This window comes from Eulemur rufifrons, chromosome 15 (assembly GCF_041146395.1).
Source record: "Eulemur rufifrons isolate Redbay chromosome 15, OSU_ERuf_1, whole genome shotgun sequence".
Classification (NCBI taxonomy): Eukaryota; Metazoa; Chordata; class Mammalia; order Primates; family Lemuridae; genus Eulemur; species Eulemur rufifrons.
Window position 1 is genome coordinate 5,885,997 of NC_090997.1, and position 26,910 is coordinate 5,912,906.

The 26,910-nt window shown below is 35.4% G+C and overlaps 1 protein-coding gene across 1 annotated transcript in view; it reads right to left on the reverse strand.

Annotated features, from left to right (window-relative positions):
- SRPK1 (SRSF protein kinase 1) overlaps positions 1 to 26,910 on the reverse strand; it is a 72,730-nt gene that overhangs the window by 20,467 nt on the left and 25,353 nt on the right. The window contains exons 3-12 of the mRNA XM_069487820.1: positions 23,696 to 23,814; positions 22,543 to 22,651; positions 20,205 to 20,292; positions 19,053 to 19,140; positions 8,154 to 8,260; positions 7,144 to 7,309; positions 5,449 to 5,474; positions 4,806 to 5,019; positions 4,001 to 4,420; positions 3,382 to 3,482 (exon numbers count right to left, since the gene is read on the reverse strand). Of these exons, the coding sequence (XP_069343921.1) occupies positions 3,382 to 3,482; positions 4,001 to 4,420; positions 4,806 to 5,019; positions 5,449 to 5,474; positions 7,144 to 7,309; positions 8,154 to 8,260; positions 19,053 to 19,140; positions 20,205 to 20,292; positions 22,543 to 22,651; positions 23,696 to 23,814 (1,438 nt within the window). The remainder of the gene's footprint in view (positions 1 to 3,381; positions 3,483 to 4,000; positions 4,421 to 4,805; positions 5,020 to 5,448; positions 5,475 to 7,143; positions 7,310 to 8,153; positions 8,261 to 19,052; positions 19,141 to 20,204; positions 20,293 to 22,542; positions 22,652 to 23,695; positions 23,815 to 26,910) is intronic.

Below are 26,910 nucleotides of genomic sequence, written 5' to 3' on the forward strand. Positions count from 1 at the left end.
ATGGATTTTGTTTGGATTCTGTTTCAAAGATACAAAATTAAGAAAATGTTTATGAAGATAACTGGGAAAACTGAATATCTGACACTATAGAACTGCCAATTTTTTAAGGTGTGATAATTGTGTCACAGTTAAAAGGAATCATTTCTCAGAAAGCCATATTTATGAATGACAATAAAACACCCAGGACATACTTTAAAATAATCTGGGGTAGGTGGCAGGATTGGGATACAGATGAAAATAGACTGGCAATAAGCTGATTACTGCTAGGTGACACTAATATAATGGCATGGGAGTTCATTATTCTATTCTTCTATTTTCTTTTTAAGAAAATTAGAACATTATTCTGTTCTTTCTACTTCTGTATATATTTGAAATCTATAATAAAAAATAAATGAATAATAAAGGAAAAAAGAATCTATAGGATTCATATACAGGAAAAAAATTCAAATAATATTAAAACATGTATAGAAAAGTATGGAAGACAATTCTCTAATGCTGTTGAAATTCAAAAACAAGGAACAATATTTGTGAAGAGGGGAAATTAGGCAGAGAAAGCTTCAGGTCAAAAACCAGTATAGACCAGGGCTCCAAAGTGTAATGAACTAAGTTTGACCAAAAGAGCAAAAATACTCCAGGTAGAGAGAACACCACCAATAAAGGCACAGAATGATGTATGTCTGTTGAAAGACAAATACAGCTAATTGCTAGGTTAAAGTGTTTGGATTTCATTTAGCAGGAATGAGAGTACCACTGCATGTTACTATTAATAAGACTGATATGACATCTGAGAACATCATTCTTATAATCTTTTTGTTGGCTGCCAGATTTGGGTTTGGCAATAAAAATATAAACAATGGTTGTGGAAACAGGAAAAGGAAGAGTTAAATCCAAGGACATTCACTGCAAGAATAAGCAGAATTTTAAAAATTCAATAGTTATGTGGGAGACAATGGGAAGATCCAAAAGGAACTTTTAAGGCAGAGGTCTAAAGAGTTGGCTGTCTACTGACTGACTGACACACACACACACACACACACCCCCAACCCCCGCCACTCCCCCCCCAAAAAAAACAAGAGATGGAGAGACTTGGGGAGACTTGGTTTTACAGGAAAACAATGGGCTCAGATACCGAGTTTGAAGTGACTTAAACTGACAAAACAAAGAATGGCCAAGAAGTTGGAACAACAACATTTAGAAGTTAGAAAGCAGAAGGATCACTGGTAAATGTTTTAGTGGACTCAAGAAAGCTGCTGTTGATGAAAGCTGAGAAGCACTTTGATTTGTACCACAGTGCTCCTCCCCGCAAAGGTCAGGATTTGGTGGGACCAGGTATCTCTGGAAGTAGGGGTAAGAGTGGGATTCAACACAGGAATATTGTTTCAAAACATCTTTTTAAGAAACAGAGCTCTAGGATAGAAAGCACAATGCTGGTGAATAGCCCCTTTTCCCTGGCTCCACAGACCATTTCTCTGGAGTGGATAAAATAGGGTCTTTGGAGGACACTGACACACTTGAGGGAAAAACACCATTCTAAAAACAAGGAAATTAAGTGACCTTACTATATTTTGAAACACCCAATCTTCTTGTCTAACTTAGCTCCCAGAACACTGGTAGCCAGGCATTTACTTCCTGGGTAGGATATTGAGGAAGACTATATGGCAAATATAAGAGAAAAGATCCACTGAGGATGAAATGAAAGTGCTGAAATAGATCATTCTATAGTGAATAATCAACAAGATTCACCCAGGCACAGATGTTCCAAATAGCATTTTAGTACTTCATTCACATGGTCATTCTTCTATTTAGTGATCCTAAACACAAAGAAGGCAATAAACACCATATAAGAAAAGAATGTCAAAAAAGGAAAAATAATATACTGTGAGAAACTTTAAAAAAAGATGTTTTTATGAAACAAGAACAGGATGCTATTTTCAAGAAATCAGAGAACCAAAGAGTGCTTGGAAAGTAAAAATATAATAGGAGAAATGAGAAATGATGAGGGCAACAAGTTGAGAACTCTCCCAGAAAATAAAGCAAAAAGGAAATGATTAAAAAATAGAAGAGAAAGGTAAAGAAGACAACAGGACCTAACATTTGGAATAATGAGATTTCAGTACAGAGGGGAGACCAAAGAGAATTAAAAAAAAAAAAAAAAAAAGATTCAAAACCAAAGAATCAGAGTTTCAACAGCAAGAGTACACAGTGAATCTTCAGTATAATAGACAAGAATAGACCTAGCTAGGCACATCACTGTGAAATGATCCTACAGACTTCCACAAGGGGAAAAGATCCAAATTCTTTATGATACAAAGATAAAGAGTCAGAATGGCACTGGTCTTTAGGAGCATCATGACTAGAAACTAAAAGATAAGGGTGCAATAACAAACATTCTAAAGGAAAATAATTTTTAACCTAGAACCCTACACACAGCCAGCACACAGAATAAAGACTATCAGACATGCAAGGTCCTCCCCAAATCTCATAGACCCTTTCACAGGAAGCTTCTGCAGGCTGCGTATACTCCACAAAAATGATGAAGTAAAGTGAGAAAGAAGATAGGAAACACAGAAAATGGGATATAAAGGGAGAGAGAAAATAATAATCTCCAGAATGATGGTGAAGGGAAATCCCAAATGGCAGTAATGTAGCAGACCTACAGGGCAACCTAATCAGATGAACACAGAGGAGAAGACTCTGGGTTCAAGGAGAGAGCTGTTTAGGAAGATGAAGTTGAAAGTATACCCAATGTATATGTATACATTAAAGTGTACGTATTTACACCACTGGGTAAAAGTATGGGGTTGAATTAAGTAATAAATAGTACAAAACAAATGAAACATGATGTTACGTAGAAAGGAAAAGGAATCATACTACAATATATGTTCTGTTCAGCTGAAGATAGCATTAGAGTCTCAATAATGTAAACACAGAATAATCATCTAGCCAAAAATTAATATGATTGGGGAGGATGGGGAATTGGTGCAGTGATGGTTGATAAGTCCTATTTACCAGGAGGAAGAAATAATACATAAAATTGAAAAAAAATTAGGAATAATACAACCATGTTATTTATTAGTGATATGAAGGTAAATACCATCATGGGGAATGAAAAATTGGCAAAGAGAGGCAGATTTTTAAATTAAAATCTATATAACTGTCTATGTACATATGTTGTTTCATTATACCATTCTTTCTACTTTCATAAATATATTTGAACTTTTAAATAATGGTTAATAGAAAAAAGCAAAAAAACATGTACTAAAATACGAAGGGTCAATTTGGGTAAAGGATTGCAAAGTTTTTATTTTAGCGTAACTAGTTCCAAATTCTCTTTAACTCCCAGCCACTTCAATACATGGCACTGAGACAAGTTTAACTTACCACCCAACAGGCATTTCCAAGATCAGCAATCTTCACCTTTAGTTTTTCTGCATTTTTTGGCTCAAGGGGATTAACAAGAAAATTTCCAGCAGTGGATTTTCCTATAGACAACAGGTACCATCAGTAAGACTATTCAATGAACACAGAAATATTCAAAGGGCAATAAAGCTTTCTAAGGTAAAAGTAATACAGTCAGGTCCCCAACTGGCAACCTATAATAATTTTCTAAGGCTAGGCACAGTGGCTCATGCCTGTAATCCAGCCAGCACTTTGGGAAGCTGAGGCAGGGGGATCACTTGAGTCCAGGAGTTCGAGACCTCATCCCTACCAAAAAAAAAAAAAAACAAAAACCAAAAAACCTCTAATGATACAAAGAGCAAAGTAACACCTTGAATTTCTAGAATTAAATAAAAATAGCACAAGTTCCTCATGGCAACAAGTGAAATGCTGTGCTCCCAGTACACAAGTAAAATTTAAAGTTAGCTACAGATCTACACATTGAAAGTAATTTGAGACACATGCTGTAAAGCTATAGTTAAAAAAACAATGATACTTTTGGTTTAGATATTCATGAATGTGTTGTGCGGGAAATGTTGGGGAAGTATATCTGCACAGGTACCTTTGTTGTCCAGTGGTCCATTATGTTCTTGCTCTTGTTCATCTTCACAGGGTAGTTCTGCCCGAATGCTTTCCTGAAGCTGGCTGATGTCCTGTTCACTGAATGACTGATCTACAGTTGAGGAAGACTGGCATAACATGGTATCTGACACCTCAGAGGTTATAGGTGTACAAGAGTCTGTTTCTTGAGATGTGCTGCTGTCTCCATTTTGGGAGCTTAGGAAACTAGGTTCCTGCTTCAAATTTTGGACATCACAGTCATTAGCATTATGCAGATCCTCTTTAAGCCTCAATGTTTCATTATTACTGTTCTCAGTATAATTAACGATTTCAATTACTCCATTGCAATTAATTTCTGCTGCACCACCCTCTACACCACGTTCCATACGTGTTTGATCCTGGCCCATGGTACTTGATTCTTCTAAAGAACAAACAAACAAACAAAAAAGGAGGTATGCGTATATATGTGAGTGAAAGAACAAAAAAATTTCTCACAAGATTAAAACATTTTCTAGAACTTATACTTAGTGACATAAAAACATGACTGAACATCGAACACCTATTTATGGAAGGACAAAAATCTTTTTATGCTTAACCAATTAGTAATGAAGACTATGTTCTGATTCCTGAGAAAAGTTAGAAATTACATTCGAATGTTACCTGCCTAACATTTATGACAAGATCTGTATTCTTATAAGGACACCCCCAGAGATATGTTGTATGCATGAAACCACTATATTATATAACAATGATAAATTAATGTTAAAGTGTGTCATAAAGTAATTTTTGTGATGCTCTATTTATACCAAGTTTTTCTTGGGTCATTTTATTAGGTGGGTTCTCTTTCAAGGGTCTTTCAACAGGACTCTCTGATTCTTCTTGCTTGTTTGGTCTTTTTTGCCCAGGGCCCGACTCTTTCTCCATTTCCTCAATTTCCTGCATTCGCTTCTCTAGTAATTCTGCCTGGCGCTTCTGCTTCTTCTTCAATTTCTTCTTCTTATTCTTTGACATTTTGTCAGCCTGGGCGGAGATTACAAACAGATTAAGCCTTCAAGTGGCTAATCCATTACCCCTAGTTGGAGATAACTGTTAATTTTAATTACTTCCTAATTAAATTTCACTATTTCCCTAACATAGCACTTAAGTTTTTCATTAATTTAAAAGATGCAGATATTCTTAAGAAACCAAATAAAAACAGAATCGACAACAGTCTTGGTTTTCTGAGCAGTCTGTGTGGCTGGTTTAAATTCAGACTAACTCAAATTTATAGAAGCCTCACCAGTACAAACTTGCTGAAGATGCATGGAAATTTATCGGAGAAAAATACAGAAGTACAGGAATTTTTTTTCTTTTGGTTTCCAAACTCAAAAACTGTGATCATCCATAATAGAAGAACCCATGCTCACAGCCCACAGATCAGAATTAAATATATAAACACCTTATACTTACTGGTTTAGGTTGTGGAGCAGTACTGACTGAAAAGAAAAGAAAACCAAGTAAGAATCCTGGCATTCAGCAGGCAATATAAACTACAGCTCAGTTAAGACACCCTACCAGAATGAAAAGTCTATCTTATACAGCCTACATTGTAGAGAAAACTATAGTTTTTAAATGATTTTGGTAGAAGCACATTAGTAGTAGTAGCAGAGATGGTGTCTCACTATATGGCCCAGGCTGGTCTCAAAATCCTGGGCTCATGCAATCCTCCTGCCTCAGCCTCCTGAGTAGTTGGTACTATAGGCATGTGCCACCATGCCTGGCCTATTACTATTTTTTAAGAAAATAATGCATATATAGGTTGCCAAACTTAAAAAAATTTTCAATTAAATTGATGCCCAGGTAGCACCAATATGTGTAACAGAATCCAGTTCCCATTTTTGATTTCTACTATTAATGCTGCTAAAATCACCTACTTCTAATTCCCAGGTACTGCTTAAAATAGAAAGGGACAAGCAACAATCTCCTCATCCCTACCCAGGACACCCATCTCTAACTCTTCCCCTGTGCATTTGTCACAGTTTTAAAGGGGGAATTTAGGTGACATCAAGAGCTATAGTAATTCAGTCAGGTACAGTGTTTTGTGTATGTAGCCCCAACTACTTGGGAGGCTGAGGATGGCTTTAGCCCAGGAGTTGGAGACTAGCCTGGGCAACATAGTGAGACCCTGTTTCTAAAGGGAAAAAAAAGTTATATTAATTTGCTATACATCATGTCATGGATAGTAGTTTAGCTCAGGTGGAAGGTGGGGATTTTCAGTCTTCCTTTCTTTTTAAAATATTTGTAACTGAGGTAAAAAACACACAGTATAAAATTTACCCTCTTAACCATTCTTAAAGGTACAGTTTAGTGGTGGTAACTATATTCACATTGTTGTGTAACAGATCTCTAGAACCATTACATCTTGCAAAACAAAAACTACACCCATCGAATAACTCTCCATTTTTGCCTTCTCCAGCCTTCCTTTTAAAAAGAAGTCTGATAACTGATATTTCTACTTGAGGATCAAGAAAGTTCCTCAAATGTGATTCAACTACCAAAATTAAAATCTGCATCTCAAATGGGAAAAAAATTCATCATAATCAAAGCAGCCATAATTGATTTAGCACACAATACTGTGTGGCACACTACTAACTGCTTTACCATGATATTTAATCCAAATAACTCCTACATGAAGGAAAATGAAGTCAAGTAATCCTCTCAGTCAATGACAAAGCCAGGATTCAAACTCAGGTCTGTGTACTACAGTGCTTAAACCTGAGCTCTTAACAGCAACCCAAGCTCTTAACAGCAATGTTATCTTGCCCCTCTGCAGATTGCTAATCCATAAGCAAGCATGTGTGATCATAATAAGAGGTAAAAGTATCAAAAATGGTCATCAATTCACAAGAAAAAAAACATTTAAAACAATACAAACTGGCTCTTATAATATACAACATATATGTACCTGAAAGACACAATATCTAGTTTTCTCCTCCCCATATGGGAGCAATGAAGAGAATAAAATAAGTCTCTTAAAGGTTGCTAATATTTCTTTAAATATTATATTGTTAAATGAGTAGTATTTATTTAACTCCCTGGTAATAGAAGAAAAATAGAAATTTCTCTTAACTTCTAATGAGAGAAAGTCCCCAAAAGAAAATATACCTGCAGATCCGGAAGGTGGAGGAGCTCCAGATCGCTGCCATTCTGTTGCTTCTGCAGCCAGCCTCCGAATGTACTGTTCATTCACTGACAGCAAGATGTTTTCCGGTTTAATGTCAGTGTGGATGATACGGCACTTAGTGTGTAAATAATCCAGACCCTGTAACACCTGAACGGAAATAGAGCAGAAGATTTATAAACACAAAATACAAGTCTTTGTGAAGAAAGAAGAAATCACAACACAACATTTTAAAAACCAATATGATAATGTTTTCTACAGAGAATAAAGCACTTTGTAAAGCACAAAGAAACTTTCCTAGAAAGAATTTACTGTAAACTATGAACAGAGGCAAGAATTTTAAAGTTCTTCTAAGTTTTACAAACCTAATTCTATCTGGAAATGTTCTTTATGTACATTATAAAGACTGAGAATAAACGTCCAACACACCCTTTAAGCGCTGAAATGTAGGTGACGACAAAGATTTAGATATCTTTTAATGCAAATTTCCTCATTGATGAAGAACTGAGGTCTCCTGCTGCCCAGTTTGGAGCTCTTTCCAAGCCACATTATTCAAACAAATTATCTGCCCCTTGAAGTATTAATATTTTCCCTGATGGTAAAATTCTATACTGTATATTGAAGGCTATTTAGAAAATGCCCATGAATAATGCGATATAAAGAGATGGTAATAATTTGACATAGTAATTCTCTATTAATATACAATTAATATTTTGCAACCAGAACTTCTGGAGCTCCAATTTTCCAAAGTCAGGTACCTTACACACCTTCCTCTTCTAATAATTATTACAGGAGATGAACCTGGGGGAAATGGTTATGCTAAAATATTTAAAAACAAACTAAACACAATAAACTCTAACCCTAAGCATTGAACAACATATTAAACAATTTAAAAAATCTACTTTTTAAAATAAAAATTCTATTGGAAGTAGGAAACTCCTAACACCTTGAGAATGTTAAAAAATTATCATATAGCAAAGACTAAGATACATACTTGCTGAATTATTTTTTTGACACAAGGCAGTGGAAGCCCCTGGTAGTTGGACTTGATGATCCACTTGAGCAGATGATGCCCCAAAACTTCAAATACCATGCAGATATCTAGGAGTTCATTAAGGAGAGGAAAAAGAAGGCACAAAAGAAGAACAGGGCAAGACAAAAGGTGGATTCCACCCCAATGAAAATGTTATGTATTATTTTCTTTTAGGATAAAAAGCGCTTGACTGAATAAATATGTAGCTATCAATATTATGAAATTCCAAAGTCTAATGCTATAGTCAACAACAGCACCCATGAAACAGAAAATTGTGGCGGTCTGGTTTATCAGTGAAATTATGCACACAGTGGTCAGAGGAAAAATGAAAACTATACATGCAAATAGTGAAAACACTAGGCTCAAGCTGTTGATTAAATTCAGATAAATTGGTTTCTTCCCTAATTATCAAAATTAATGTCCAAGGTAAAAGCTCCCACTCTCACAGTCTCAAAACAAGAATAACAAATTCTTTCCTACATAGAAGACAATGTACAAAACTTAACCCAAAAATTGCAAATGCCAACATTTTTAAAAAATAGGAAACTGACTTGCTTTATGCTCTGTAGTTTACAAAACTAATCTTGATTCTACTGCCATCATGTGTTCTCTTTATGTATGAAAGTCCTGATCACACCACACAGGAATACTCTTTGAGCCTACTACTAGTGTGCAGGGCACTGCGGGGATATTAGTAGTGTGTTGTCTTCTACTCCAGAAGCTTCTACATATACTAGCAAGTTAAGACGTACATACATAGTAACAATCTAGTACCCAGACTTTTTTGTTTGTCTGATTTTAGAGATAGTGTTTAGCTCTGTCACCTAGGCTGGAGTGCAGGGGTGTGATCACAGCTCACTACTCCTGGGCTCAAGTGATCCTTCTGCCTCAGCTTCCTGAGTAGCTGGGACTGCAGGCATGCACCACCATGACTGGCTAATTTTTAAATTTTTTGTAAAGACAGGGTCTCACTATGTTGCTTTGGCTGGGCTCGAACTCCTGGGCTAAAGCAATCCTCCCAACTCAGCCTCCCAAAGTTCTGGGATTATAGGTGTGAGTCACTGTGCCTGGTCAGACTTTTGTTTTAAATAAGATTCTCCACTAAAAGAAAGCCTGGGCTCCTTGGGAAAATGGCCAAATCCAAGGCTATTGGACAGAGAAAACACAGGGTGCAGTTGGAACACCTTAGTGTGCCAACACATAAGAGAACATGTCAAGAAGAAATAGGTAGAGAGAATGCCAGTGACCAAAGTGGAGACCATTTTAAAGAGTAAGTTATGAGTTAATATATGAATTAAAAACAGAAAGAGGGCCATGTACAGTGTGGCTCATGCCTGTAAACCCAGCACTTTGGGAGGATAAGGTAGGAGGACTGCTTAGACCCAGGAGTTCAAGACCAGCCTGGGCAATGTAGGCAATAACCAGCTAATACATGAATTAAAAACAGAATGAGGGCCAGGTGCAGTGTAGCACATTCCTGTAGTCCCAGCTACTTGGGAGGACGAGGCAGGAGGATTAATTGAGTGCAGGAGTTTGAGGTTGCAGTGAGCTATGATCACACCACTGTACTCCAACCTAGGTGACAACAGTGAGAGCCTGTCTCTAAAAAACAAAACAAAACAAAACAAAACACCAAAAACCAGAATGAGTCCATACTAAATAAATATATAAGGTATGAAAAATAGAAAAATCACCATTTTGCAATCCCTATAGTAATAACTGATTCAGGTAAAAATCAGTAAAATATTAAAACCACTGTGTGAAAGACTTAAGGATTGTCACAGTGTCAAAAATACCACTCTACAGATTGCTTATTAATTATAAAAGAATTATTATTATATATTATAACATGCAATTATATAATTATATTATATAATTAATGTATAATTATGTATAATATATATTATCATATATTATATTAATTATAAAAAGAATAAGGTACTTTTACAACAGGGAAATCTGGAAGGCAATGCCTTAATCAAATGATTCAACTTATTATTACCAATGATAAGAACAAATTCAAGTCATGTGCCCTCTGATGCAATACATAGAACAAAACATCATCATGTAGTATATTTGACAGAATTGATTAATCTGAATTTAATCATAAATAATCAGACAAATCCAAATTAAAGCACAAAACTAGCCTGGATTCTTAAATAAACAAACAGAAAGAAAAAAAGAAAGAAAAAAAACGAAAAGAAAAAGGTAAATGCCATGAAAACAACTCTAAATTAAAGAAGACTGAAGGGACATAATAACCTCAGTGAAACACAAATCAAAATTATAATACATGGTTGGGTGTGGTGGCTTGTGCCTGTAATGCTAGCACTCTGGGAGGCTAAGGCAGAAGGATTGTTTGAGCTCAGGAGTTTGTGATTGCTGTGAACTATTATTGTATTATTGAGTCACTACACTCTAGCTGGGTGACAGAGCAAGACCTTGTCTCAAAATCATAAATAAAATTTAAAAAATCAGAATATGATACCATCTCAAACTCACCAGCAATGACTAAAATAAAAAAGACTAACATCATCAAGTATAGATTAGGATGTAGAACAATTAGAACTCATATTATGCTACTATAGAATGGTACAAGCACTTTGGAAAACTGGTTAACAATTTCTTAGAGTTAAATATAAAACCTGTGAACTTCTGCTTCAGCCAAGATTGAATAACAGGGGCTGGATTTACCCTCTTGCTTGAAAAACAAGACAAAATACATAAAATAACAGAAGACCCTGGACATCAGGCAACAGGGGCAGTGATTCCTAAAAAATAGAAACAAATGAGTTGAACCCTAAGATTACCCCGCCTTATTGTCTTCAGACTTTCCGGGCAGACTCCGTAAATTGAAGAAATGGAGCTGAGTGTCCGGAGACAGCCAGGCAGCTACAGTAAATACAACAAGGTACCAGAGAAGACTGCAGAAAGAGAGAACTGGAGATCTGCAGAGGGTCCCCTGCAAGTATTCAGCATAGTATCAATAAGCACGTGTATGTGAAGAAGGGGCAGAGGCAGAGGGAAAAAAACCGTCTGAAAAGATTAGAGGGAACAGAACCCAGCATTTGCATAGGGCATGGGACAGTATCTGTTCCCACCAAAAAGACTAGAAAAATTTGGTCACAGGACACTGGATAGGATATTCAGAAAGGTCTTGCCTCAGAAGAGGGGAATGATTAGACCTACATACACCAAGCATTACTTTGGATCCACCTAACAAAACATAAAAGTAAAATCTGAAAGGATCAGTTTCCAAGTAATTCCAACCCAGAACAAAGCTCAAGAAGATTTTTTATAGGATTACAAAATATCCAGCAGCAAACAAGGTAAAACCCACAATGTGATTACCAGGCAGAAAAATTCGCATCCAAAATTAGAATAATCAATCATTTGAAACTGACCCAGAACCAACATAGATGTTAGAATTAGCAGACAAGGATATTAAATGATTACGATAACTGTATTTCATATGTTCAAAAAGTTAAGTAGAGACATGGAAGATATTTTAAAAAAAGACTGAAAACTTCTAGAGATGAAAAGTACACTAAGAAAGATGGAAACACACTGGATGAAATAAATGGCAGATTAGACACTGTAGAATAGTTAACTTGAAGGCATAGCAATAGAAATAATCCAAAATGAAACACACGGAGGAAAAATAATCCAAACAAACAAATCTACCCAATCCACAAGAGGAAGCTGTAGGGGCAACTCGAGGGACTCAAAAAAAGGGAAGACAGGAAGGAGGTGAAAGTATCTGCTTTTTGCGATGAAATCAACAAATCATAAAAGGCAATGATCAACCGAGTAGCAAAGCATACCGGTAGTGTTTCCCCACCTAGGCAACCAATATACTGGCAGAATCTATCTAATGTGATTATTTTTGAACTCTAGAGTCTAGCAAAGGCTCACAACTTCCAGGGAAGGGTTGGGTAATAACTTGTTCTTAATTTTAGGTCAATCTCAGCTCTTAGCACACTAGCAACTACCTACCCTTCAACCCCAAACCTATACATAGCTTGCCAGAGACAGAGTGGGCAAAAAGGAGCCCGTCTTAAATATCAGAGATCTGTGCTCTCTGATCCCCCATTGCTGTGAATCAAAGAAGTGCAAACAGGTGGGTGGCCATTTGTATACCTCCCTTCACATTGTTTCAAGCCTTTCCTCCTTTGGCTAAAGTGACTTCCAGAAGATTTAAAGGGCTGGTGCCTTTTTTCCTCTCCTTCGTTTTCTCTTTTTCCCCTTTGGGAGCCAGACATTAAAGACCAGGACATTCAAAAGCAACTGCATATACAGGGAAAATTAGAAAGTGACTGTGAATGCCCGGGGAAAGGCTCAAAAAAGATCTCAGAAGGCTTTTAAGACTTTTAGGCTGGGTGCGGTGGCTCACGCCTGTAATCCTAGCACTCTGGGAGGTCGAGGCGGGAGGATCACTCAAGGTCAAGAGTTCGAGACCAGCCTGAGCAAGAGTGAGATTCCTGCCGTCGCTACTAAAAATGGAAAGAAATTAGCTGGACAACTAAAAAAATATATATAGAAAAATTAGCCGGATATGGTGGTGCATGCCTGTAGTCCCAGCTACTTGGGAGGCTGAGGCAGTAGGATCACTTGAGCCCAGGAGTTTGAGGTTGCTGTGAGCTAGGCTGACCCCACGGCACTCTAGCCCGGGCAATAGAGCAAGACTCTGTCTCAAAAAAAAAAAAAAAAAAAAAAAAAAAAAAAAAAAAAACGACAACTTTTAGTTTACATCTCAGGTGGATCCTTGGAAGAAACAGCTTATAACAACTAAAAAATTTCAAAACAATTTAAAAAAATAATGAAAACCAGCAAACGCTGGGGAAAGGACAGAATCTGATTTCCAGAAATACTATATTAGATTCAAATGCCCAGTTTTCAACAAAAAGATCATAAGGCATACAAAGAAACAGAAAAGAATGACACATTCAAAGGAAAAAAACAACAGAAACTGTCCTGAAACTGTCCCTGAAAAGACCTGATAGAAACCTATTGGACAAAGACTTTGAAACAACTGTCTTAAAGATGCTAAAAGAACTAAAGGAAAACTGGAGAAAGTCAGGAAAATGATGTATGGACAAAATGGAAATACCAATAAAGAATTAGAAAACCTAAAAAGAAACCACAAAGAAATTCTAGAGCTGAAAAGTACAATAACTGCAATGAAAAATTCAGTAGAGGGATTCAAAGGCAGATTTGAGCATGAAGAAGAAAGATCAACAAACTTGAAGTTAGGATAATGGAAATTATTGAATCTGAGAAACAGAAAGAAAAAAAATTGAAGAAAAGTAAACAGAGCTTAAGGAACCTGTGGGATACCATCAAGCCTACCAAACACATGTTGTGGCAGTCCCAGAAGAAAAAGAAAGAGGCAGAAAGAGGCAGAGAGACTATCTGAAGAAATAATGGCTGAAAATTTTCCAAATTTTATGAAAGACATACATATAAATACCCAAGAAGCTCAATGAACTTCAAGTAAGATAAACTCAAACCTACACTGAGACACATTATAATTAAACTTTTGAAGACAAGAAATTTTAAAAGCATCAAGAGAGAAGTGACTCATCACATACAAGGGATCCTCAATTGAGATTATCAGCAAATTTTTCATCAGAAACTTTGGAGGCCGAAAGTCAGTGGGCCAATATATTCAAAGTGCTAAAAGAAAAAGAATGTCAACCAAGAATCCTATATTTAGCAAAATTCTCCTTCAAAAGTGAGGAAGGAATTCAGACATTACCACTAGACATGCCCTGCAAGAAATGCTCAAGTGAGTCCTGCAAGGTGAAACTAAAGGACACTAGACTGTAACTCAAAGCCATATGAAGAAATAAAGGTAAACACATGGACAATTATAAAGCTAGTATTATTTTAACAATGGTTTGTAACTCTACTTTTTGTTTTTTACATGATTTAAGAGACTAATACATTTGAAAAACTATTAGTCTAAAAGCTAGTATTACTGTAACTTTGATTTGTGACTCCACAATTTGTTTTCTACATAATTTAAGAGTTTTACTTTTTGAAAGACTCAATACTTTACGTTTTGTGGCACACAATTTATAAAGATATAACTTTGTAACATCAAAAACCGAAAAGGATGGCTACAGAGCTGCTAAGGGAGCAGAGTTTTTGTATGATACGGAAGTTGAGCTGGTATAAATTCAAATTATAGAGTGTTACAACCTTAGAATGGTAAATGTAATCCCCATGATAAAAACAAAGACTATAGCAATAGAATACTTACAAAAAAGGCTGGGTGCTGTGGCTCACACCTATAATCCCAGCACTTTGGGAGGCTGACATGGGAGGATCACTTGAGACCAGGAGTTTGAGACTAGCCTGGGCAACATAGTAAGACCCCCATCTCTGCAAAAAAGAAAAAAGTGGCCAGGCATGGTGGCACACACCTGTAGTCCCAGCTACTTGGGAGGCTGAGACAAGAGGATAGCCTGAGCCTAGGAGTTTGAGGTTGCAGCGAGCTATGATCATGCCAGTGCATTTAAACCCAGGCAACAGAGTGAGACACAGTCTCAAACAAACAAACAAACAAAAAAATAGCCAGGCATGGTGGTGCACACCTGTAGTCCCAGTTACTAAGGTTGGTAGATCACTTGAGCTCAGGAATTCGAGGCTGTAGTGAATTATGATCACACCACTGCATGTCAGCCTGAGTGACAGACTGAAGCCTTGTCTTTAAAAAAAAAAAAAAATATATACACACACACACACACACACACACACGCAAAAGAAAATGAGAAAGATCAACTCAGCAAAGAAGATCATGATGCAGGAAATGAGACAAAAAGCTACAAGCATACAGAAAACAAATAGCAAAATGAAAGATGTCAGTATCTCCTTTAGATGTAAATGGATTATATCCTCCAGTCAAAGGAAGGAGATTTGCAGAATGGATAAAAAAATATGATCCAACTATATGCTGTCTGCAAGATACTCACTTTGTTTTGTTTCTTAGTTATTTTTGGAGACAGTCTCACTGTTGCCTGGGCTAGAGTGCAGTGGCATCATCAGAGCTCACCGCAACCTCAAACTCCTGGGCTCAAGTGATCCTTATGCCTCAGCCTCCCAAGTAGCTAGGACTATAGGTGTGCACCAGCATACTCGGCTAATTTTTTCTATTTTTTGTAGATAGGAGGTCTCACTATGTTGCTCAGTCTGGTCCTGACCTGCTGGCCTCAAGAGATCCTCTTTTCTTGACCTCCCAAAGTGCTAGGATTATAGGCATACGCCACTGTGTCTGGCCAAAAGACTCACTTTAGACCCCAAGACACAAACAGACTGAAAGTTAAAGGATGGATAAAGAAATTCCATGCAGATAATAACCAAAAGAAATCAAGGGTTGCTATATGAATAATAGACAAAATAGACTTTAAATAAAAAGTTACAAGAGACAAAGATATTATATGTTGATAAAAGGCTCAATACAATAAGATGATAATGAGACATTTACTCCTACTTTACATACCACCAAAACATATGAAACAAAAACTGACAGAACTGAGGAGAGAAACAGACAGTTATAACTAACGGTAGTTGGAGACTTTAATACCATACTCTCAATAATGGATAGAACAAGCAGGCAGAAGTAAGGAAATAGAGGACTTAAACAATATAATAAACCAATGAGATCTGAAACACACTTTATGGGTATTAAGTCTCAGTTTTATAAGATGAAAAGTTATGAAGCTGATGGTAGTGGTCACTACAAAACATTATGGTATATTTAATTTCACTGAACTGTACACTTCAAAATATTTAAGATGGTAAATTTTATGTTATGTGTATTTTACTACAAAAAATATTAGATCAAAAAAAAAAAAAAAAAACCTTTAAGGAAAAAAAAGCATGAGACACTTAGGGAGTCTTAAACATTGACTATAGAAACTTGTAACTAAAAAACTGGTCCCAAAAGCTGGGTGCAGTGCCTCATACCTGTAATCCTAGCACTCTGGGAGGCTGAGGCAGGAGGATCACTTGAGGTCAGGAGTCCAAGACCAGTCTCAGCAAAAGTGAGACCCTGTCTCTATTTAAAATAGAAAAAAATTAGCCGGACATGGTGGTATGGGCCTATAGTCCCAGCTACTTGGGAGGCTGAGGCAGGAGGATTCCGTGAGCCCAGGAGTTTGAGGTTGTTGTGAGCTAGGCTGACGCCATGGCACTCCAGCCTGGGCGACAGAGCGAGACTGTATCAAAAAAAGAAAAGAAAAGAAAAAAGAAACAAACAAAAAAAGAAACTGGTCCCAATTTTTATTTTTAGGTATAATAACTGTATTGAGAGTCTTTGTCTTTTAAAAATATATTTCAAAATAAATATGAATGAAATTATGTATCTACGATTAGCTACAAAATTATCAGGAGGTATAGACAAAATAAGATTCGTTATAGTTGATAACTCCTGAAATGGGTAATAGATCTGTGGGGAGTCATTAAACTCTTCTACTTTTTTACATTTGAAACTTACCAAAACAAGATTTTTTTAAAATGCAGATTGCTTTAAAAAGGTAAACAAAATTTTTGAGCTATTCTTTTATCTTTCTGGCTTCAATCTGCTTAACTTTTATTTGTTGAGAGAAGCATTACAATTTGATGATGTTTTAAATTTGTAAGCAGTGATATAAAAATGATCACATATTTAGTAGCTTAAATATGAAAAAGAACTGGATAGAATATCATAATCAATTAGTTACAGAGTAAAAAGGAAGAGCCAAATAGCTTGGGTGAAAGAGGAATGACAAATAAAAATCAGAAGGAGCAGTAATAATTAAAATCAAAAGGATACATGAAAAAAAAAATCTCTTGGGGAGACAGAGTAAAGAAAATAACAAAGGGCTGAAAACATTCTTGAGTAAGCACATGTAGGGCACACAATGAATAAAGGAGCTAGCAAAAAAGAAAGTACAGAGTAGGGGAAAAAAGTATCCTAAAGACACAGGATGACATACAGGTTGCCAATCATTATTGGCATTACTTGTTGGCTAATGTCAACATTATACAGAGACCAGCTATCCCTTCTTAATCACTGTTCTCCCTCATCCCCCATGGAATTAGAGCGAATCAGTTTATATTGAAGTCTATAGTAACTAACTTTCTAGTTCTGGGTCCTTATGTTTTAATATAAGACAAGACTGTGGTCCAGAGAAAAAGCAGTATGACCAGACACACACAAAAATGTGGATGTAGAGCTCTGTGCAGGTATGTTGTATTGTGAAAAGGTACAGGGAGGGCAGGAGAATGACATAAACCGTTAACCTTTAACAGCGAGCGCTCTGAGTTACATCCTTTTCAATCTCTAATGACAGCAAATAAGGCAGTAGCCAAGACAGCTGGGAGATAAATAGGATGAAGGGCAGGAAGAAATGGCTAAGGACAAGGTGAGAAAAGAGTAACATAAGGAATCAATGGAGGGAAACAACAGAGACCAACTAGTAATGTTTGGAAAATATCTCGGAACTTGAAATTCAAACCTACTAAGATATTTTAATAGCAAAAAAAAAGCCTTCTTACTTAGGGTCAAATAAAGGTACTCAGCATTACTGAGGAGATTATTTAGAATAGTTCTACAGTTTTACTTATAACTCTCCTGAATTAGTAAAGAAATTTGGCACAATGACAAATATTACAAGATTAAATAATATGGAAACAGAATCTAATGACCATTATGATATCCTGTGCGGGATTTTTAAAATTTCTTGGTTAGCCGTCTTCTTAAAACTTAGAAAACACACACATATACACACAGAGTAATCCAACTAGAAAGTGACCACAATAGGCACAAGGCACTGTATGAAGAAGGATATAGCAGTTTTCCTTAGAGATCTGGGGGTCTGTGATTTGTACTTCTCTAAGAAATGACTCAGAACTAACTTCAGAACAATAAATGGTCTTTTCACATCGTCACTGGTTCTCTCTCCTTTCTCATCCTTTCTTTCTGCTTTTCTGTTCAAATCTCTTCCCATAGTCCACATGAAACTATAGGGCTATATGTACCCTGCCTCCTTAAAAAAAAAAAAAAAAAAAAGATCATTAATGGCAATTAGGAATGTATGCTAAAAGAAGCTAAACATACACAGAAAGTAGAATGATACATGGAATATCTGTCTTTATTCTTTTTTAAATAGCTTATGAACAGGTAATTTTAGATCCTCCAATCTGAGTGAGATTCTACTTCATCTTTTACTAAAAAGTCTGATAGGCCTTTATAAGCACAGTTGTTGCAATAACCTTTCAATTAGTTCATTGAATGTCACACTGATGGTAACTTGTGAAGAAAATCAGCTTTCTACCAACTCTACAATTCTAAAAATCCAGATAAAAACATAAAACAAGTCAGTTTTTTCATGATAGAATGTGAACAATCATACTTATTTAGATTCTAAACCTAACCTACATTCACAGCCTCTTTAATATTGAGGCCTGATGAATAATAAAATCATACCTTAAATTCTTGTTTATCCACTATTTTTCATAAAAAATTACTTCCCTTAGAATTTCTGTGAACTGAAAGATCATAGAACTTTTACTTAGTAATATGAGGCTATTCTCTACAAGTTTCTTTTCACTTCAGTTTAATCTGCCTGGAAAGGGGACAAAAAGCCTAAAGCAATATCCTGAAAAAAAAACAAATAAACAAAAAAAACAAAACCACACCACACAAAAGTAGACATAATTCAGATCCGTGGTTCAGAAGTGTACAAGAGAAGAAGGTAATTTTATTATAGTTTACCTTGAGAAAAGACACCCCTATTCACACAAATCTGGTTCCTTTGTATGGGACAAAGTTATCTCATGATTTATTCTCAAAGAAGTTCTTAAAAAGGATACGTGTTCCATTAACTCCTGATATTTTAAAGTCATCTAGTAGTTGAACAACCATTTCTCTATTTGGATCATTAGGGTCTGAATTGCGAACCTGTAGTGGGGAAGAGACAGTATTTAGCAAAAGACAAAGCCAAATGGGGGAGGAATACCTGCAGCAAATTAACTACAAGGAAAAGCTCATACAAATCTATTTTTAAAACATACTAAAATTTCAGTACCTCAAATACAGAAAGAACATATATAGGTAGTTCACAAGAGAAAATACAACCAACAGAGACTTTTCTAATTCAACCATTTTGCTACTCAAAGTGTGGCCTCCAAATTAACTGTTGGTTACCAGGCCATGAGGAATTCAGAGGCTTTTGCAGGATGCAAATCAACTACAGCATTAACCACACTGTTTATTCAGCTTTTTTTTTTTTCTTTAAGTAGGAAAACTTTCTCAATGAAGGAAGCAGTATGTCAATTTACTATGGAACACAGGGCTCTTTATCTTGACATTTTGAAAAATACTGCCTTAGAGATCTTCTGGTCCCACACTCTCACTTTAGGAATGAAAAATCTAAGGCTCTGGAGGAAAAAAATGATGAGACAGAGGACACACTGAAGTAAAGCTGGACCTAACCAGGTTTTCTAACTCTAAGTTTAAGCCCTCTACCGCAAGTCATGACATCTTCCTAATTTATAACAAAACTGAAAACAAATTTGACAAAATTTACCCAAGTTTCCAAGAATAAATGGGATCAATATATATAGTATTTTTATATTATGTATTTTATAACATATTTTAAAACATAAAATAGATGCTATATATTTACTTACACAACTTTCCTTTTAATCATAGTAGAAAAGAAAAACATTTACGGAAAACATTTACATGCACAAAACATGCTCAATGAACATTTTTGTTCATTTGAAGGGGTTTTTTTGGGTACATGTGTATAAGAATTCTAATTACAGCATATCCCACTAGTTCCCTACTATATTACATGCATAGAATGTGTAAATATTGTCTTCTATCCTTTAACTCTTTAAGGATATTGGAAATTAACAGAAAAAATTAGTCATACTAAAGAGTCTATCACTTTCCCAAGTGTCTTAATTCAATAAAACTTTATTATGCTTTGCAGTTCACACATATGACCTAATACTCACTGATTTCAGCAATCGGATTTCATCTAGTGCAGTTTCAGTATAATGTTCAGCACTTTTAACTACTTTCATTGCCACAAATTTCTTCCCCCTAAGAAACAAACATAAGCAATTAAGACTAAATATCCTACTTTTACTTTAGGAAGCTAAGATTTAGCTATAACAAAGAGACAGTGAGAAAGGACAAATATTCCATGTTTCCCTGTAGCCAAATAAGCTACTTTTAAGGAATCACTTGCATCTGTTAATGGCACTAACTGGCCAGATTTCATTTACAGGATGAAGAAAATCTGTTCTCAGATAATCTCAGTTGCTGAACATTTATTTTCTCTAAGTTAAAATCCATCTTCTGAATATCTCCCTGAATCCTAAGCAAAACTGCGAAATAATGATAAATAAGAGGAAAGAGCCCATCATCTCAGAAGTATCCTGTATATCTGTATGGCAAAAGCTAAAACGTTAAAAGCTATTACGTTATTAAGTATGAAATAGTCCCATTTCCTTAAGCACTAAGTTTCATGGTTGATTATCTTTGACATTTCACTTTGTTACTTCTTGTTTTATTTTTATTGTGAAGGTACATCCTCAGTCTTTCAAACACATTTTGGCTTTTGATTATCTTTCAAATTTTTTTTGAGAGCAATTTTTGTGAAACCATGTATAAGTCAAAAATCTATGTTATTTTCAAACTTGAGTTCCGTCATGGAACCAATGCAGTGCAGACAGCTCATAATATCAACAAAGTATTTGGGAAAGATGAGGCTAACGAATATAAACAGTAAGTCAATAGTTTGAGAAATTCCGTTCTGGTGATTTTCATCTTGAAAATGAGCCATGCAGGCGACCAGAGACCAAGGTGGATAATGATGAGCTGAAAGCTGTAGTGGAAGCAAATCCATCTCAACACATGTATGAAGTAGCAGCAAGGTTTGATGTTACTATTCCAACAATATTGGACCCTTTGAAACAAATGGACAAGGTAAAGAAGCTGGATAGGTGGGTACCGCATGAATTAAATGAGCATCAGAAGAGAAATCAGATTGAAGCTTGCCTTTTTCTTTGCTGTTACGACACACAGGCAAACATTTCTACACTATATTGTTACGTGTGATGAAAAATGGTATATTTTTGACAATCGCAAGAATTTGGCACAATGGCTGGATAAAGATGAAGTGCCAAAACACAGTCCAAAACCAAATAGTCATCAAAGCTAATGATGTCTGTTCAGTGGTCCAAACAGACTGGCATTATTCAGTACAGCTTCATGAAACCTAGTCAATTGATTACAGTGGATGTCTACTGCAACCAATTGGACAAAATGAGGATGCTTGCGATTAAGCAGCCAAGATGGTCAACAGAGACAGGACAATCCTCTTGCAAGACAATGCTCAACCACATGTCACACAAACAATGCTGCTCAAACTAAAGCAGCTGCACTAAGAAACTGTCATCCACCATATTCACCAGACCGTGCACCAACTGACTACCACTTCTTCCAGGCTTTGGACCACTTCTTGCCAGGAAAAATATTCAATTCTTAACCAGGTGTGGAAAACACCTTTGGTGATTTCATCACCACCCTCTCTCCAGGCTTCTTCGCTGCTGGCATAAACAAGTTACCGTTAAGATGGCAAAACTGTGTCGATAGTTTAGGCACATACTTTGATTAATTGGACTGCTTCTTGTTTGAGATATAATAAACTACACTTTTTGATTCGAAATAGGACATTTCATATTTAATGACCTAATACAATACTTTCCTATAAGTAACCAGAAAAAATATCTGGGTGAAAACAAAATGACAAAAATCACAAAAAAATCAAAAGAAAAACCCTGAAGTGCATAGTTAGCAATTACTGTTTCATCAAACAGAGACAGAACATTTTTAGGTAAACATTCAGTGTTAAAGAGGTATTTTCATTATCTATAATTATTACGTACAGAAAAATTTTAGACTAAATGGTAAAACAAATCTGTTACAAAAATAAATAATTTCACATAGGTTTGTCTATGACATTATTTACTCCAGTGAGACAATGACTATTGATTTACATATCATTCTTCCATTGAATATACTCGGAATGCTTTGAATTTGGGAGTTCCAAGTGCTTTATTGATAATTATTTAATTAATCTTTTGTTCCTAAAGGTGGAGAGGCAGACATTATTACTAATTCTGCATGAGAGAAAAATGATTTGTCCAGGAACACAGAAATTATTGTCAACCCCAAAATCCTGATCAAGTAATCAGGCCAGAGATAGACTGGATCATCTCTGGAAAATCATACAAAAACATACAGGCATCATCTAACTAATTATTTTTTAGCACCACCAAAACTTACTGAATATCCCATGATAACCACACTGTTGAAAAGTGTCCCCAGCCCAACTTTCGGATCACATGATATCTCCCATTGAACAGATCTCCGATTTTCACAAGATGATAACCTCCTGGAAGAAACAACAGGAGGAATATAATCAGAAGAACCAGGATAAGAAATAATCACTTAAATAGTAAGAAAAGGTATCCTACATCCAATTTTCCAACATCTATAGACCTTTTATCAAATAAAGTTTCTTCTATAAAATCAACAAAAGAAAATCTTCGATTGCTATCAAATCAACCAGAGTATTACTAAGCCCCCCCACAAAAAAACCTGAATTAGAGTAATGAAAACTTGAATAAGATTAATGATTTAGATTAAGCAAGTGATGCTTTGTACAACAGCCTTAGCCACAAACAAAAATAAGGTTACATGTCGCAATATTCTTGTCACTCAATAATCTAATAGATTTATTTTAGATGTATAAATCTATTTATAGTTCCAGTCTCAGGATGTTTTTAGGAGAATAATGAATCCTATTTATTTAGCTTAAAAAAAACAGGAAGATTTGCTTCTCTAAATAAAAACAAAAAAAACAGAGAAAGGCCTGAAAAGGCTGCCAACAGTGGCAGGAACCCAGGTATTTTAGTATTTATCTTTGCCTGCTGAGAATAGGAAGGACCAAGTTTTCTCCCAGATGGTACGATACATTCTGTTATATATTCCTACCCAAGAAAAGATAACAGGCAACCTGATGACACAGTTTAAGTACCTGTAGTTTCAGTTTAACTTATCTTAGCAGCTGTCACTATGAGAAAAAATAAGAAGGTATTTCGCAAAAATCTACATACCAACATGTTGTCACTGGTTACTTGTGGGTGACAGCATTGCAGATGGCTTTTATTTTCATTACTGTTTAATACAGTTCTGAAATTTTCTAAAGTAAACATGTACTATCATTTTAAGGAAGAAGGTAAAAAACATTTAATATAAAATTAGGCTTCGATAAATTAAGTCAAACTAAGAACAAATACTATTTCCTATATCTCAGAGAAAAGGATACAACGAGCAAAACCATCAAAACTGTTTTTATGCTGATAGATCAAATAGCCAAATGAGAAACTGCAAATAAACAGATCATATCTTACTTAGTATCTCCTTCCAAACTTACCTTTACAATAATCATTGGGATCTTCCTGCTCATCATCATCAGATCCCAGAATCTCCTCTTCCTGCTCTGGTAGATCACTCTCAGAGTGGGGAGCAGAGCCTCGGTGTTGTGTTTCAGATCTACAAAATGATACAAAAATGCTCAGTCCACTTGGACAGAAGAAAATTGGACTTCAAGGAAATGTCATTATCAAATTCCAACCCCCGCCCCCCAACTAAACTTTCAGATAATATAAACAGAGTATTACCATGTGGCAGCCTACAAAAACATTAGGTATAGCTTTACCTCACGTTAGGAAAATACTACTTTTTAAAAAGTCAGTGATGATAGTTAAAACCTGAAAAAATATATAAAAATTAAAAGGGAAAAATTATTTGAATCTCAATAGCCAAACATAACCACTGATAAAATTACTCTATTTTCTTCCAGTATTTTGTTGTATCTTTATAAAAACATTTATCCATAATCACACACTTTTATAAAAACAAATTTATATCCTGCTTTTTCTATTATAAACTTTTTGCATTTCTATGAAATCTCTTAAATCTTAACATGCTTCCCTTAGAAATATCGCCACTTACTTGGGCACATTCTGCTAAGCAGGACACTTGACATGTTTTTAATTTTTCACCACTAAAAAAATAAAGCTGTTGAATATTTTTGGGTAATATTTATTCTGTATTTAGGATTATTCCTCTAAAGTTAAACTATTAGATAGGGGTCAAAATATTCTCCCTATTTATAAAAATAACATGTTAAAATGTAGAAAATTTGGAAAGCACATGTTTTAAGATACTCTCAATTTGAACAACTATTAACATTTTGGACTATTTCATTCCAGTCTCTGGCCATGAACGCTTTTATGGATTGTCATGTAGTATGATTGTTTTCTAAAGGGGTTGTACCGTGTTATCTCCCCACCAGCCACACATGTGCTTCTGGTATTTAAGTACTACCAAGTTCAGAAAACTCACTTATTAGTTGCCTGTCTTCTAAGGGCTGTAAGCAAAAAAGGCAGGGTATATAGATAGCATGCTTTCAATAGTTATCGGAGAAGAAATTTTAATTTTTCATTTTTTGATATATATACATTTTTATCAACCTGTTTCATCAGATTTTCCCCCTAAAAGATTCAATGTAACAAAAAAAATGTTAATAGCAAAATCTATTACAGGGTATTACTGAGCTATTGAAACATAAGTAATATCTTAGTATGACTAATGATACAGATTTGTATTTTTGGTGGCCATTCCAACCTTCCTCAATTCTTGGTATGTTTTTTGTCCTCCAGGGTATAAAAATAGCTAAAAAAACTGCATAATTTCAATGTTAAGTGAATTTTAAGTGAAAACATGTCTTTGGGAAACTTATTTAGCAAAGAACTGGTCTACTTTGCTAAGTGGAAATAATAAGTCTGAATAAACAACAGTCCCAAATTTGAGATTAAGATGGAATTCCACAATGGAGTCTCTGATTCAAACTTAATGAAAGTAAATGTTGTTGCCTTTTATAATTTTGATAGTAAGAACTACAACTGTGAAATTTTTGAAAAGCAGTGAAACACAGTAGTAAAAAACAGATTTGACAATGCTGGAATATTAGAATTTCTCAGTATCACGGGGATTGTAACATTAAAAACTATTTTTTATCTTCTGGTGTAACAGATTCAGGAAAAAAGGATAAAAAATAGGGAAAATTTTAAAACCAAAGAAAACAGAAGAAAACATAAATGAAGAGAAAAAATTATTTTTTAAAGATTCAAACCATTTTTGAAAGCAAATACTTTTGTGAAAAGTTGTTTGTCCTTATAAAACTGAACATAAGTAACTATCATTCTCAGTTAAGGGATTCAAGATTGAATTATAAATTGCAAGTCACAACGTGAAGTACAAGTCTCCATCTTGACATATGTTGGTACAGGAGAAAATCTCTTCTTATTCCAAACTGATTATCTAAACATTTGATTACCTTCAATATTTATTCTGAATAGATTAAAGGGAAAAAAGTCCTATTTTTAACTTTTAACTTTCACTTTAAATATAATAGTCCCAGTACTTTGAGAGGCCAAGGGAGGATCACTTGAGGCCAGGAGTTTGAGACCAGCCTGGACAACATAGTGAGACTCCATCTCTACCAAAAAAAATTAAAAAATCAGCCAGGCTTGGTGGCACATGCCCATAGCGCCAGCTATTCTGGAGGCTGAGATAGGAAGATCACTTGAGCCCAGGAGCACGAGGCTGCAGTGAGCTATGATGTGCCACTGTACTCCAGCCTGGGCAACAAAGTGAGACCCTTTCTCTAAAAAAACAAACAAACATATATAACAGCCCCCCACTTCCATGGTTTCCGTTAGTTGCAGTCAACTGCAGTCTGAAAACATTACAGTATTTTGAGAGAAACATCACATTCACATAACTTTTATTACAGTGTATTGTTATAACTTCTATTTTATTAGTTGTTACCAATCTCTTACTGTGCCTAATTTATAAATTAAACTTTATCATAGGTATGTATGTATAGAAAAAAAATACAGTATATATATTATATATATATATATATATATATATACACACACATACAGGGTTTAGTACTATCCTTGGTTTCAGACATCCACGGGGAATCTTGGAAGGTATTCCCCACAGATAAGGAGGGTACCTGCTGTATATACTTAGCGTCGTAAGTGTCCACATTGCTTCTGTCTACATCACCATTAGTCATCTTTTTCACATGCTGCATGGTCCTGTTTCCTCAATCCCATAGTCTCCCTCTCGATTTAATCATTTATACAATACACATTTATCAGTAACTTCTGGAGAAGAGTACATAGGAGGTAAATTTATTAAGACCTCTCAAATCTTTATTTTGGGTATAAAATGCATTGCTCTGTTGCCTTCTAGCTTCCAGTGTTACTGTGATAAGCCAGATCAATGCCTTCTGACTCCTGAGCCTTAAAATAGGGATTATTTTCTCTCTGGAAGGTTATTGTTTTACTTTTTTAGGATCTTCTTTTATACCCATGTTCTGAAATTTCCTAAATGTTTTTTTAAAAGTCTATCTTCCCAGGCACTTCATACAGTCTTGCAAATTAGAGACATTTAGTTTGGGAAAATTTCCTATATTTCACTGAAAATTTAATCTTTATCTACTCTCTCTGGAACTATCTTTTCAGATACTGGACCCTGCAGCATACTCCATTAATTTTCTTACATTTTCTC